The sequence below is a fragment of the Clupea harengus genome, chromosome 9 (genome assembly GCF_900700415.2).
Source record: "Clupea harengus chromosome 9, Ch_v2.0.2, whole genome shotgun sequence".
NCBI classification, from domain to species: Eukaryota; Metazoa; Chordata; class Actinopteri; order Clupeiformes; family Clupeidae; genus Clupea; species Clupea harengus.
In genome coordinates, this window is record NC_045160.1 from 8,351,475 (window position 1) to 8,365,068 (window position 13,594).

Here is a 13,594-nt window from a genome sequence, read left to right on the forward strand (position 1 = left end):
ATAACTGTTGAAATGTTACAAATACTCTGTATCTGTGGGCAGACTAACCAAATAAACTGTTACCAATTTGTTTTATATGGTTGACTGCGGTTCACCCTACCAGGTAATACTATGCACAATCATGGGCGAGGGCAACAGAAAGAGAACTGCGGCAACTTTCAAGATTGATGGTAATAAAGTGGAAACAGTAGCCCTGTTGTAAAAATGACGGCAAACCTTCACATCATCAATGCAATAAAACTCTCACATTGAGTAAGAAATTAAACTATGAAATTTAGTTCAGGCAGTGTAAAGCAGATTAGTCTCAGACAAAATTTTAGTTTTTGTTCAAGCTTTGGTTAGTAAGTAGAATAGTTTGACAGTTTTTGATTGCACCAATTTAGAATATTTTAGTTTCAAGCTGAACTGTGATGCAAAGTTGTGATGGCTAGGTTTTGGCTATTATCTATTCATTAGACGGCCCATCCTAGATATCCAAATGCACACCCTGCCACTGCCGATTTACATTTTAACGCGTTCACCAGGTGACACCAGCGGCGGACCGTCAGGGCTTGCCTGCTAAGTCAAACCATTTTCAAAATGAGTAAAAAAATGTATACATTCATTATACATTAAAATGCAGAATTGTTTCGTGTTGGAAACACCTAAACTTTTTTTTGGACAGTTTTTGATAGTGGAACTGACTGAAGTACATTGAGTAACAACATGTTGCATATCTCTTTTAGTTTTTAGTACATTCAGAGGTTCACCAAGGCATTACCACTTTGAATGTGTATTATTTTCTTCAGCTTGAAGGCTGCTGTCTATTATCCCTTACTAGATTTCACCATATGTTTTTGAACATTATACTTCATTAAGGTTTTTATTTCATCATATTATATTGTATATTGCCATTTCTCCTCAGCATATAGATATAGTTTTTTAGCCATATCATCCACCCCCACCATACTCTAAACACCAAATTTCTTCAGAAAGCAGCCTGGGATCTTTAAGATCTTCTACTAACTCACTCACCTATTAAGCGGTATTTAATTGACACTGCTCTGCCATTTTGTTAACCCCCTTGGCAGGAATTGTGTTGCTGACTGATAATCCATTCTCATTTGGATTCTTTTTCAGTGCCTCTTAGTGCTGTACCAGAGAACCTGGGCTCAAAGGTAGGCTTCAACTCTCTGCTCGCTGTACTATACCATCTAATGTTAGTGGATATGCTTTAAAGTAACACTATATTGGGTTGGTATCATTGCAATTACCATTATTTGTAAAAGGTTGACAGGAGCCCTGTTTGTAAAGATGTTGAGCTTGTCAGTCTGAATCTGACCCCCCCCCCCCCCCCCCGCCATATACTTTACTGTTGTAGGTTTCAGTTTAAGATCTTTTCATAAGGTTCCCGGAGTCTAAAGCAGAGGCTGCAGCAGGTGCCAGGAAGAAGGGTCATGTGAGGTCCTGAACACAGCCACACACTGTAGCTTGGGCAGGTTGATGTTGCTGGTGCTGCATTCCAACAGGGGACTGTAACTCTTCATTTGGATTTCAATGTCTCCTCCCTGGCCCCCTCACTTTGCTTGGTATGCTGTTGATTCTACTGCTAACTGTTTTCAGTGGAAGCTGTGGCATATCCACATGCATACATTTTTTAAAGATTTTTTTTAAATTGCCATTGAAAGAGCTGCACAAGAATTCAGATAAAGGATTAGTGACCACTCTTCATATTATTTTCTGTGAATTAGCCTACAGTGGATACAGATCCTGAACAATAGCATGAAAGTTTTAAAGCTGGCTTGAAATCTGACACACAACACTGACATGGATATGCGCTTGAGCTTGTTTGTAGTCAAGTCTTAAAGATAGAAGGGGTGTTTGCTTCTTAGATGGAGACGAAAAACGATCATTTTCAGATCTGTTGTGTCGAAATGAGAGGTCTTGATCGATAATAACACCAAAATCTTTGACGCTTGTGTTGGATGTGAGATGACATCGAGTGTGGGTGGATGGCTGGATAGTATCAATCTCAAATGTTTAGGGCCTACAATCACGACCTCAGTTTAATCTGTGTTAAAGAGCAGGAAGTTGTTAGTCATCCATGATTGGACATCTTTTAGGCAAGCTTTTAACTTATGTAGTTGAATAATTTCATCAGGTTTCATTGATAGGTATAGTTGGAGATTATCAGCATAGCAGTGGAAGTTAATGCCATGCTTCCTTATTACAGTACCTAAGGGTAGCATGTACAAAGAGAAGAGCAGAGGTCCAAGCACTGAACCTTGGGGAACTCCATAACTTACTTTTTTATGACTGGATGATTCACCATGGACATGTACAAACAGAAGATGGTCTGAAAGGTAAGCCAGGTAAGGGCACATACTTTGATACCAACATGGAGTTCAAGCATATGAATCTGGTTTGCTCAAACATATTTATCCTTTATGTATATCCTATCCCAGTGGACTTGGCTGGTGGTATACCACCTCTGTCCTGCCGTCAGAGCACTAATGGCCAGTGTACATAAAAGTGAAGTTAAGTTCTGTGTTCTCTTCATTTTCTATTGCAGACAGGCAACAGTGATGTAAGAGAGCAAATTTGGTGACGCGTACGAGAACTATAAATGAGTGAATTATATATTATTATTTATATTTTTGCAAAATATTTTCTTGAAAGGAAGAAACTAATTGAATGGCCATGCTTGCCCTGTTCATTGTTGAGAAAATCACACATCATCCCCTTGTGGCCTCACAAAACCATTACAACAGACTACATTAAACGCCAAAAGCACACAAGGTATTGAATACCTTACCATACCTTGATATCCTTGATGTGGCAGAGTTGTTATTTGCCATTTCTCCTCCAGTGGAAAAACAGCAGTGATTGAGTTGGGGGATCTCAGCACTCAGACTTGAGCTTGTGCTGTGATAGGCACTGGCTTTAAATGTTCAGTTGTGGTCATCTACAGGGCCTCTAAGGACAACCTGTGTGTTTTATCAGCAGCCCTGTCCATGTCTGTTCACCTCTGCTCTGGTGCCTGTAGTTCCAGAGAGAAAGACTGTAGAGGCTTCTTAATATGGATGATGTAACAGATCAGATGTGCTTCCTACTCCCCTTATCTTATCTTGCATTACTCCAAATGAAGAGTGTGGAGGGCCAGGGGCCTGACTACGTTACCAGAGCCAATTAAGGAACTGCCTCCACTCCACCTCCGGCACTGAATTAAATACTTCTCATTTGGTGGTGTCATGTCTTATGCATACATTTCCCCCTCATTGCAAAGACAACTTGACAACAAAAAACCGCATGCAGCTCTGCATGAAAAGGCTTCTGCTATTATTCTTGGTGTCACTCAGCTAGCTCTATGCTTCTTCTTATTATTCATGCCTCACACACCTTGGATCAGATATGATAATCAGGTGAATGGGGGAAGCACCAAAAGAGCCAAGTGAAAGAGAAAAGAAGATATGTGAAGAGCTAGAAAGCGAACGAGAGAAAGAAGTGGTAGGCCTGATGGTTTTTCTCTTGCGCCCATTTTAAATAGACATGGTTCTAATGTTGGTGCTGTCCATGCACGTACCCAAAGCTGTCGATTCAGGAGAATCCCCTGAGAGCTGTAATGATGTGCCACATCCCAATGCGTGTGAATTTAAGGCTTGTTTAAACTGGACCCTCCAAGGGCTGCGTATGCTCAGGAATGGGGTAATTGTTAGTCTAGAGGTAGTCATAAATCAAAACCAGTGCAGAAGTTTGTCTCTCTTTTACTGCACAGTGCAGCACCATTGTACTCTCCCTCTCCCAGAGATGTGCAATGAGTTCAGTACATCTGCAGGTGGAAAGAGGACTTTCCTCTTCACTTCTGGGTTGTCTCTGTGGGCTCCTACTATCACAGTGCCTCCACAGCCCTTAACTAGGCTGAGAGCTGCAGGCAGAACGGGTTTGAGGTTATGAGAACTCCTTAATTAGGAGAGGTTTATGCCATACTGAATCAAGCATTCGGCTGTGAGTTCAAACGTTATGGAGGGTTTTCATTCTGCCTTCCAGAAATGCATTAGAATGCAAGTCTTAAGTATGAAGTAAAAGATGTGAATGAAATCGTGTTGCAGCTCTTTCAGGTTTTTATTTGATTTGTGTCACTGAAAAAAAGTAGGGTACTAACGAGAGACACAATTGCCAACTTATATGTTCCTGAATGTTCCTTTTTACCTCTGTTTCAGGTCCAGGATGCTGACAGCTCCATCGATACCAATCAACTCAGTAAGTCCCCACACAATGCATCTGTGTCATACTAGAGTTGATGCCTGCGTGCACTGATGTCTTGTACCAGCAGATGATGACTGAACGATCTTAAAGGGCGTTGCTAATTCATTTGGGCAATCGTAAGAGTGTGTCTGTGTCTGTGTCTGTCTGAAGGTTTGTGCACATATGAATATTTGTTTAATGTCTTACTGTGCTGCTGAAAATAAAACCACGACTGTTACTAAAATAACCATAACCATTCTGTAGACACTCTTAGCTGTGATGACTCTTTTTTTATGAAAAAAAAAAACAATAATGTAAGTGTAATGGATTACACAGAGAGTCATCTCCATGTTTGTCAGTGTCTGGTTGCCACTGTGAATGATTTTGAAATGAGTATGATTGAGTATGATGATGATTTAGAAATTTGACTCTGCTTGTACTCTGCTCCAGACAATGGAGAGAACAGTCAGAGGGATTTGTTAAATGGCTCTCACTCTCTGATTGAAAGTGATTTCTTAGCTAGGAGTATCCTAATTAAATCAGCATGCAACAGATTTACTAAGAGCTGGAATTCCCAGCCTGGATGTCCCCTGTTGAACCTAAAACTCACAGGCTGTTGATGACCTAAAAAGACCTTCACTCACATTCTCTCTTTGAAAACAATATCTAAAACTTGCGTACATGTCCTTAAAGCAGCATTACACCACCAACAGACCAGTTGGCACTGATGAATGCGTGCTAACATGCTAACTTGTGTCTTTTGGCGATATAGTGGTCAAGTATTACATTTTCGCACATCTGTCCTTCACATGACCATATACCATCACATCACATCTGTCCTTCAAATGACCATATACCAACAAGATGAATTTGAAGATGACACCAAAAAGAGTTGCCTATAAAAACATGCCTCAAAAAGTGGCAAATAGTTGCATAGTGTTGCTTTAATAACCAGTTCTCCCCCTCAATATTTTATTTAGCCCTTTGAGTTTTGTAGACCAGATTTTCTTACTTAACATGCGGGGTGCTTCTTCTGTAGGTGCAGGGAAACTGCAAAACTGTGAGCACACACACACACACACCTGCACGCACGCACACACACACACTCACACACATTCAAAAGGGGAAAATCAAACTTCTTTTTTAACTGGGTCATGTCGTGGTAGAATCAGCAGACACAGGTTTAAAGAGCCCTAATCTGCCTCAGCACACACAATGGGAGCAAGAAGGAATCTGGTCACTGCAGGGAGACAGCCAGAGTCAGAGAACTACAGGGAGATTTCATCATGCTCATTAATCTGTTTTGAATGATTTGTAGACATTTTAAGGCATTTTCTGCCTAAAATATTGAGCTTTCATCCACTTAGCAGTTGGGTATGTGCAGTGCATTGGAAGCAGTTATTTCTAAACTACAGTGTGAACTAGAATACCAAACCTGGAGACACAGCACTGAGCAGTCAGGGAGGATGTGGGAACGCTCACTCTTTCTTCCCTTGATGGAGCTGGCCTGCCCTTCATTAAGGAGGAATCTTCTGCAAAGCTATCAGTCAGTCAGTGGACACAAGATGACTGGTGATCTTGTTTCGAAAGGAGACTGTTAGTTAGAAATCTAATGTAAGACAAATGCACATGTTCTTCATTTCACGTCTCACCTTAAAGCATACCAAAAGGAGCAGGCTAATGTTTGTAAAAACAAATACAATGGTGAAACATACAACAATATTTGCCTGTAAGATGACTGACGTGTGTAACAGTCATTTATAGAGACGGAATTTATAGAAGCCTCAGTACTGTCTGATTCCAAGACTGATTAAGAGCACGTAGATAAATAACACCTTGGCTTACTATTGTTTATCCTGCCACCACATCAGCTTCAGGCTCTGGTTAAATACCAAATTAAGAGACACAATGGGTCCCTAAGACTGTGCTGACACAGTTGCTCTTAATCGTCGCCGTCGTCGTCGTTCGTAAAAAAAATTTGTCCTTCCTGACTGAAATTAGATCCCCAGTTGCTCTTAATGAAAACTACTACAACAGGAGACAGCGCCCCCTGCTAGCGCCCCCTGAAGTGGGGTAGGCTCAAAGCACTTTTTGGGAAATCGCTCGACAACCCTTTTGTCAAGAATTATGACATTTTTATGGCAAGTTGGCCTCTAGGAGGTGCAATACCCTAGCTCATTACGACTCATTTGTGGAGTAGCGCCACCTAGTGAATAATGTTCAGTGCAAAAATCTAGTGCTTCACTAGCCAATATTTTGTCATGTAAAGGTTCAAACCTCTCAACATTTCATATGCTGCATTTTGTCCATAGGGGGCACTGACAAATTTGAATATCTCAAGAACGGCTTAAGCTGAAGTTTTGTTAGACTTTGTTAGACTTATTCTTGGCTGCTTTTGCATTTCTCTTCCAAAAAGTTCCATTCTGCTTGCTTAACAAAATGGTCACCAGCAGCCAATCAAAATTCAGCAGCCAATACATGCCTCTGATGTAAAGGTTCAAACTTGAGGAAGCTATATTAAAACTTATTATAAAGATGTTGTAGAATTGTTACCTATGGCCAATCAAAATCCGGCAGCGACTACATGCTTGTGTGAACAGAATTTTGTAGGGTCATTAACAATGGCATATAAAAGCAATTTACCCAATTTTAAACAAATCAGCCATAAAGGTACGCTTCCATTTCAGCTTATTTCTCTTCACTCTCATTCAGGTCGAGCATGCAGAATTAAGTTGGCGAATCCCCAACTTTTATGCAAATGCCATAAGTGGTGAACTACAAACAGCATACTGGCCCAGTATACACCGTGCACACTACTCCCCAGCCTAGTATACTGTATAGTATGAGTATGAGAGTAAGAGAACTTCTATGTAGTGTACTACACAGTCACATGACCTAAACATTTTAGGAGCTTTTACCTCAGTGTGTCAGAGGGATAGCCTCATTGGTAAGTTCAAGTTTGGTAAGAAATAATACTAATGTATAATAATAATGTATTACATCTCCTTCGATGGAATTCCATTACTTCTACTTTCATATGGCAGGGTTTGTCTTTAAATGAATGAATTCATTGTTTCCCATCCCATCATCAGCCATTCCGTCAGTTCTGCTCCATCTTTGCCAATCCCCAGTAACACATTTCATCCTTATTCACTTTTTTGTTACGTCCCCTCATCAGTCTTTACTATTCTCTCTTCAAGGAAAGGTATTTTATGAAACTCACTTTTTCAAATGCTGGTGTGAAGTTAAACACACTGCAACCCTAACCTGATCTGGGCCTGAGGCAGTTCAAGCTTTATGAATATGAAGGGGGTGTTAAAGGGCTCGAGAGAAATCATTACATTTCTGCCACCCTCCGAGAGCTAGAGTACATATTAATTTGTTCCCGGAGAGGGCTGCTCTGGGCCTTCTGTGAGCATTTTTTGCAGGCCCTCTTTAAAGACAGGGACTTGACTTTGGGAAAGCTCTTTGGCATTGCTGCTCTGTTTTCCCTGCGCTGTCCCTCTGTCTAACTCTATGAACTGCTTTCGGGAGAGAGGGGTGATCTCAGAGGGGTGAAGGAGGGGTAATCATGTGTCCATGAAACACAGCAGGAGTTGGGGCTGGGGAGGGCTGCCTGACATGGATGGAAATGAGCTATTGGTGTCCTGTCTTGTTTGTGTTGATGGTGTGCAGAAGAGGGTGGCTTGTCAGCACTGACCCTTCCACTGCGTTGGTCTGCATACAGCCCCAGGAGCTCCAACTCAAGCTGAATGTTACTCACAGTATTAATGTGTTGTTTCTTCACCTGGGAATGGCCTGTATCAGTCTGTGTAGAAGACAGAGGGAGCTCTATATTAACCTCTTCCTCAGCTAACATGTAGTGTAGACCGTCAGTAGTTGCACTGGCACAGTGGGCCACAGGGAAGACTTACACTAGACTAAAGCTCAGATATATACCTGTTGACAGAGCAGTATGGAAACAACTCATCAAATCAATCCATCAAAGGTCAAACCAAAACGTCAAGGCACATTAAAGTTGTTTTTTCGATTATCAAGAATGTCACACACATTATGATAGACTATGATTTTCATTAGTGAGATTTGACCCATGCAGCACTACAGCAGACTGTCGAATAATTATCAAACACTTGATACATTTGAAACATTTGACTATTCTGTCAAGGTAAATCAGAAAGGCTCCCAATTGAATTACTATGAATAACAAATAGTAGGCCAGTCACTGTCATGAAAACTAGGAACGAAATTTCCAGGAAACCCTTGACACCTGCTGGAAGAATCATTACATTAAACATGTTTAAGCCAGGTAAAAGCTTTAAGACCTCATTCATAAAACATTTGTACTCACAGAATATATGTACACTGAAACCCAAGCCAAAGTTCAGATGTATAAAAATGATCTTTGACATACTTTGCTACACGTCAGGTTTCAATTTGGCATACAGACGTTTCCTTGTTGTAATCTTGTGGAAATCCGATTCAGAAATCTGAAGAACGCCAACATTTCACCTGTTGCCAAAAACAATCAACATAAGCCAGGCTACCTGTGGTTGAGTTGCTTGAGCCGTTTGTTCGGTTAATTTGTTTATGTGAAAGCTGTTTTCCGAACTTGGGTGCACACCAAGGAACTTGGGGTTCTGGGCTACGGTTCACCTGAACTCCAGTGGGGTTTGTATGTGGTGTGAATGCTATCAGATCTAAAACCAGGAAGTAATCACTATTTATGACTGCTGATGGATCCAAATACTCCCTCACAAATGAATCACCGTTAAATGAGAGATTTAGCTAGAGGATAGCTAACGTTACATGAAAATGAATGCTTGAGGGTATGCATGTATACTCTGCAAGCAAAGCTGCAAATTCATCTCGCATTGCAGCCTGTCTTGGCAAAAACCTCCTTATCTCATCATCTCGCATCATTTATGGCAGAGTGAACATGACCAAATTAACAAAAACAAAACAAACAGATTGTGGCTTTGCATTTTTCCTCCCTTACCGCTGCCTAATGACATAAGTAAATAAAAGCTGCATGTTGCTTAAGTGTTGATGACATAAACAGACCATAGTTCACAACCAAATAGTATAATATGAAAATAAATCAGCAGGGACAGTAGGAGGGGGGAATAATCACACTTCAGTTTGGACCAGCAAAAAGATACACATAATGAACATTTCGATCAATCTATAGGCTATTCAATCTCCAATAACAAAGTGGCCTGCAAGAGGTAGAATAGCAAAAGCAGCATTTGCACTCCTCAAAGATATTGCCAACTACACAATAAGAAGGGGACCTGTTTTCAGAGATCGGGCAGACTTCTTTGTGCATGACAAATGGCTGACAAACAGGTACCTTTTTTAAAGAGCTACAGTGTTAGAGGTTTGAGCCCAGATGGGCCCCAATGTACAGAGATGCACCAACTGCAACTCGGCCTCACCTGTTGAAGTGCAGTTGTTGTCCATCTTGGGTTCCTGGCTACAGGGACATTCTAAACCAAAATTGGGGACCGATCAGGCATATCCCAGCCATCGGTTGGTAGGATTATGCCAGCTGTTCATCAGGGAATCATTTGTTTGCTTCCTCAGTACATTTCCTTACACTGTCAAGGACCCACTAACCCTAACATGTGAAACGATTTTGTGCGATTTTGTGCACACCAAAGGATTTCCCAACATTATAGGTGTAATAGATTTCTCTCAACATTGCCATATGGGAACCCCATGAAAATGAGTATATGTAAATATGAGAAATTACCACTCATTTAATGCGCAACTTATTTGCAGTGCCATTGCAAGATGGCCAGAATCAACGCAAGACTCATTCATTGTGCACAATTGCAGTGCGGGGAATCGTCTAAAGGCTGGAGGCAGCTGCCTTTTTAAATCATCTTTTGTACTTTCAATGTGCTGTTTTTAAAATGGGCATTAAATAATGATCTATACACAATCAGGTGACAATGACAGGAAGGAAACCGAAGATAAAAGACAGAAAAAAAACTCAACTAATAAATAGAACATTGGCATTTACTTGTATTGACATTCACTTTGAGCGCTGAAATTATGTTTTGGTATTTTTTTGGTTTATTCCGATTTTCAGCTTTTTCAATGACAATCTTTTCTTTGTTTGTTCATGTCAGCCTTTCACAGTGCAGATTTCTTTTTACACTGCAAGTCTTTTACACTTTTTTCAATGTCAGTACTCAATGTTAACTTACTGTCTCTGTTTTGGTGTGGAAGGGGAGGACATAACAGCTCTATTTATGCCAGCTAGCAAAAGAGGGCAAACTAAGATATAACCAGCTAATGCTATTTACATAATTAAAATATATTTAATATCATCTGTTACAGCCTTGGATACCCTGGATATTTATAGCACATTTCTCTTGTTTTCTGCCCAAAATGGTCAAATTCAGAACAGCACCAATATTTCCACCAGTGACCAAGATTGTATTGCATCCTTAGTGTACAGTATGATTATAAGAGAAATGAAAGCAGAGAATTGCTCCATTTTTGTTTGCAAGTGTTCCATGCTCTGTTTTGTATAAACCCATGAAATGTTGTATAGTGTCCTTATTACGGTTGTGGATTTTGCAGTTAGTTACATGGCTCATAGTGTACATGCATCAGAAACACTAGCCCTGCTTGTCGCTCATTAAATGCCCACAATGTAATTGGGGCGAACAGGCTTCTCCTCACGTGCATCGGTGGCAGCAGCTGTTATTGTTCTGGAAGAGCATAACAATGGACTCTGCACTAACTCCACCTCTGAGTAATCACGTGATCTTTGATTCCGAGTTGGAATGTTTTATGCTGCCTTTGATCTTGACTTCAGTATTTCACTCCAGACCCTGTCACCTCTCTCTTTCTCTCTCTCTCTGCTCCAGAGCTGAGGGAGGTGGTGTTTGTCATCCAAAGCCAGAGGAACTCGTTCCACAAACAACAAGCTGAGAGGCGGAGAGAGGATCTGCTGCTGCAGACAGAGAACCTTTTAGAGGTACGGTAACAGTGAGCCCCTAGGTCTAGCAGAGAGAACACACTCACTGGCTCTCACACACACCAAGAGCCAATCAGAAATAGATTAAGCTGCTTCATGTCCCCTGCCTCTCTCATTTAACTGTCTGCCAACAGGGAACTCCACCACCTTTCTATCAGCAGTGACATTATACATCATACTGGTGCATTTCATTATATACTCTCTTTATAATATTCAGAACGTCATATGCATTCAGAAAGTATTCAGACTTCACTTTTTTTCACATTTTGTGAATTAAAAACGTATATGTATTTATTTCATTATAAAAGTACATCACGGCAATCAGGGGCGGACTGGGGAAAAAAAGTGGCCCGGGAGCAGTGGTGTAATGTAGTTTCATGTTTGTAACCGCCGCCACGCCCCCTCCTCCCGCGCACATATTCTGCCTATAACACTTAAAACTGTGATATTGTCAAGGTGAATCACTAACCGCCGCCACGCCCCTCCCCCCGCGCACATATTCTGCCTTCAGACTATTTAGATTGATGTAAATATGTCTATTGGACCGGCCCAAATCCCGTCGGCCCACCAGGGATTTCCCCAGGTATCCCCGATGGCCAGTCCGCCCCTGACGGCCATAATCAAATTTGCTCAGTGTCATTTTAAGCTTCTCATATCAAACTTGACATATGAACTTGCACTGAAACATGAGCACATGGAAGCAGTAAGACACTCAATATGTCAGCTGGAGTGAGGGGTACGGTCAGGTACATAAAGTAGATCACAGCAATACTCAATTACTGAGTGTAAAGTTTATCACCACCTCATAAAATATGAAATTGGTAGATGACCGTGAGGATCATTAAAAATGACCCCTCTCACTTGCCACCACCACATTAGTCAGACACACACACACACACACTGACATTTGTCCTGCATGGAAACATACAGTTGCAATCGGAAATATTCAACCTATATCTACACATACAATCACCAGTAGCCTTGTGTTGTGCAAATTAATACCCCTGTATGAACACTCTCTTCCGTTAATGCAGTGCTCAGCTACACAGGCTTTAACTCACCTGTTCGGTTCATGCATCGACTGCACCAAATAGCCTATAGTTTGCTCCTAGAATAATTCTAATTAAAAAGCCATTTAAAGGATAAAACTTCAATCTAATTAACATTTAATACATTAGTTACCTGAGACAAACCTAATATGTTGTTGCAGTAAAAGCCTAAGATCATTCTTTCGCATCACCACACTGAACACAGGCTACGCTACGCTATGCTATTGGTATATGGAATGGTGGAACCGGGGTTTCCATCCAAAAACTTTTATTTCCATAGAAAATGGAGCTCACCTCTTCTGCTCCCATTAGTCGCACCATAGCAAGTGCAAGAACATTTAACATTTCAGCAAAGATGTAGGCTAAGCTAGGCTACATTTTTCATTTCAGCACCTAGCTCTGAAGTTGAAGATGAATTTATATAATTAAATTGAATATGTATCACATGTTACGCATGTTTGAACATTTTACATTATAGCCCTAAATACGTTCTCCAGAATGGACGTGAGATGGGCTGTACTGATCTTGACAACAATAACGTTAGCTTGTCATGGAATCTAAGTGAGCAAAACACTTTTTTACAGGCTCAAAATGCTCCAGGCAAATACTGTCCAGAAACTGTGGCAACTGCTATTTTCTTTCTTTCGTCTGATGCATTTTTGGGATCAACTATGCTTTTGGTCGGCTTTAACCAGACCTTTCACTTATTAACTTAAGCCTGGCTCTGCCCATGTAACGCCTTTGACCACAACTTTATCGCTCACTCTGCAAGCATGTCCATTTTTATGCAAGTGTGCATGCACTGTCATTTCTGTCATCCGTTATCTAATATGAATAAACAGCTTCATTTGAATTGGTAGCCAGATCTGGAAATGCCTGGGTTCAAAGCTCAGCTGTTACAGGGTGTTTGTCTTTCAGAGCCCTCCTGCTATACTGTTGCTTCACAGCCTTTCTGACAATGAGGGAGACTGGAGCATTCTGCCACTGCTACCTTAGTGAGTGAGCTCAAACCATAAAAATGAACACTGAGCACACAGATAAACCTTACTATTCATAGAGAGATATTTGTATACACAGACGGTTTCAATAGAAACCTTACACATTTGTAGTACTTTTACTGACTAAACCTGTGGTTCGCTATGTTTTTGTAGTGCTACTGTGCTACTGTGCTACTAATGTGATGTCTAATCTCAATGTGATTTTGCTCTCACAGCTTGTCCAGTACTTTTGGAAAAAACTCTTCTTGGATCGTATTCCTTGAAGAGGACACCAATGTGAGGCTGGCCAAATTTCTGGAAGTCCTGACAAGATTTGACAGGAGGAAAGTGAG

General features: G+C 40.9%; 1 protein-coding gene across 1 annotated transcript in view; it reads left to right on the forward strand.

Moving 5' to 3' along the window:
* b3glcta (beta 3-glucosyltransferase a) overlaps window positions 1-13,594 on the forward strand; it is a 41,959-nt gene that overhangs the window by 4,390 nt on the left and 23,975 nt on the right. The window contains exons 2-6 of the mRNA XM_031573252.2: window positions 1,120-1,157; window positions 4,200-4,239; window positions 11,106-11,215; window positions 13,183-13,259; window positions 13,478-13,589. Of these exons, the coding sequence (XP_031429112.1) occupies window positions 1,120-1,157; window positions 4,200-4,239; window positions 11,106-11,215; window positions 13,183-13,259; window positions 13,478-13,589 (377 nt within the window). The remainder of the gene's footprint in view (window positions 1-1,119; window positions 1,158-4,199; window positions 4,240-11,105; window positions 11,216-13,182; window positions 13,260-13,477; window positions 13,590-13,594) is intronic.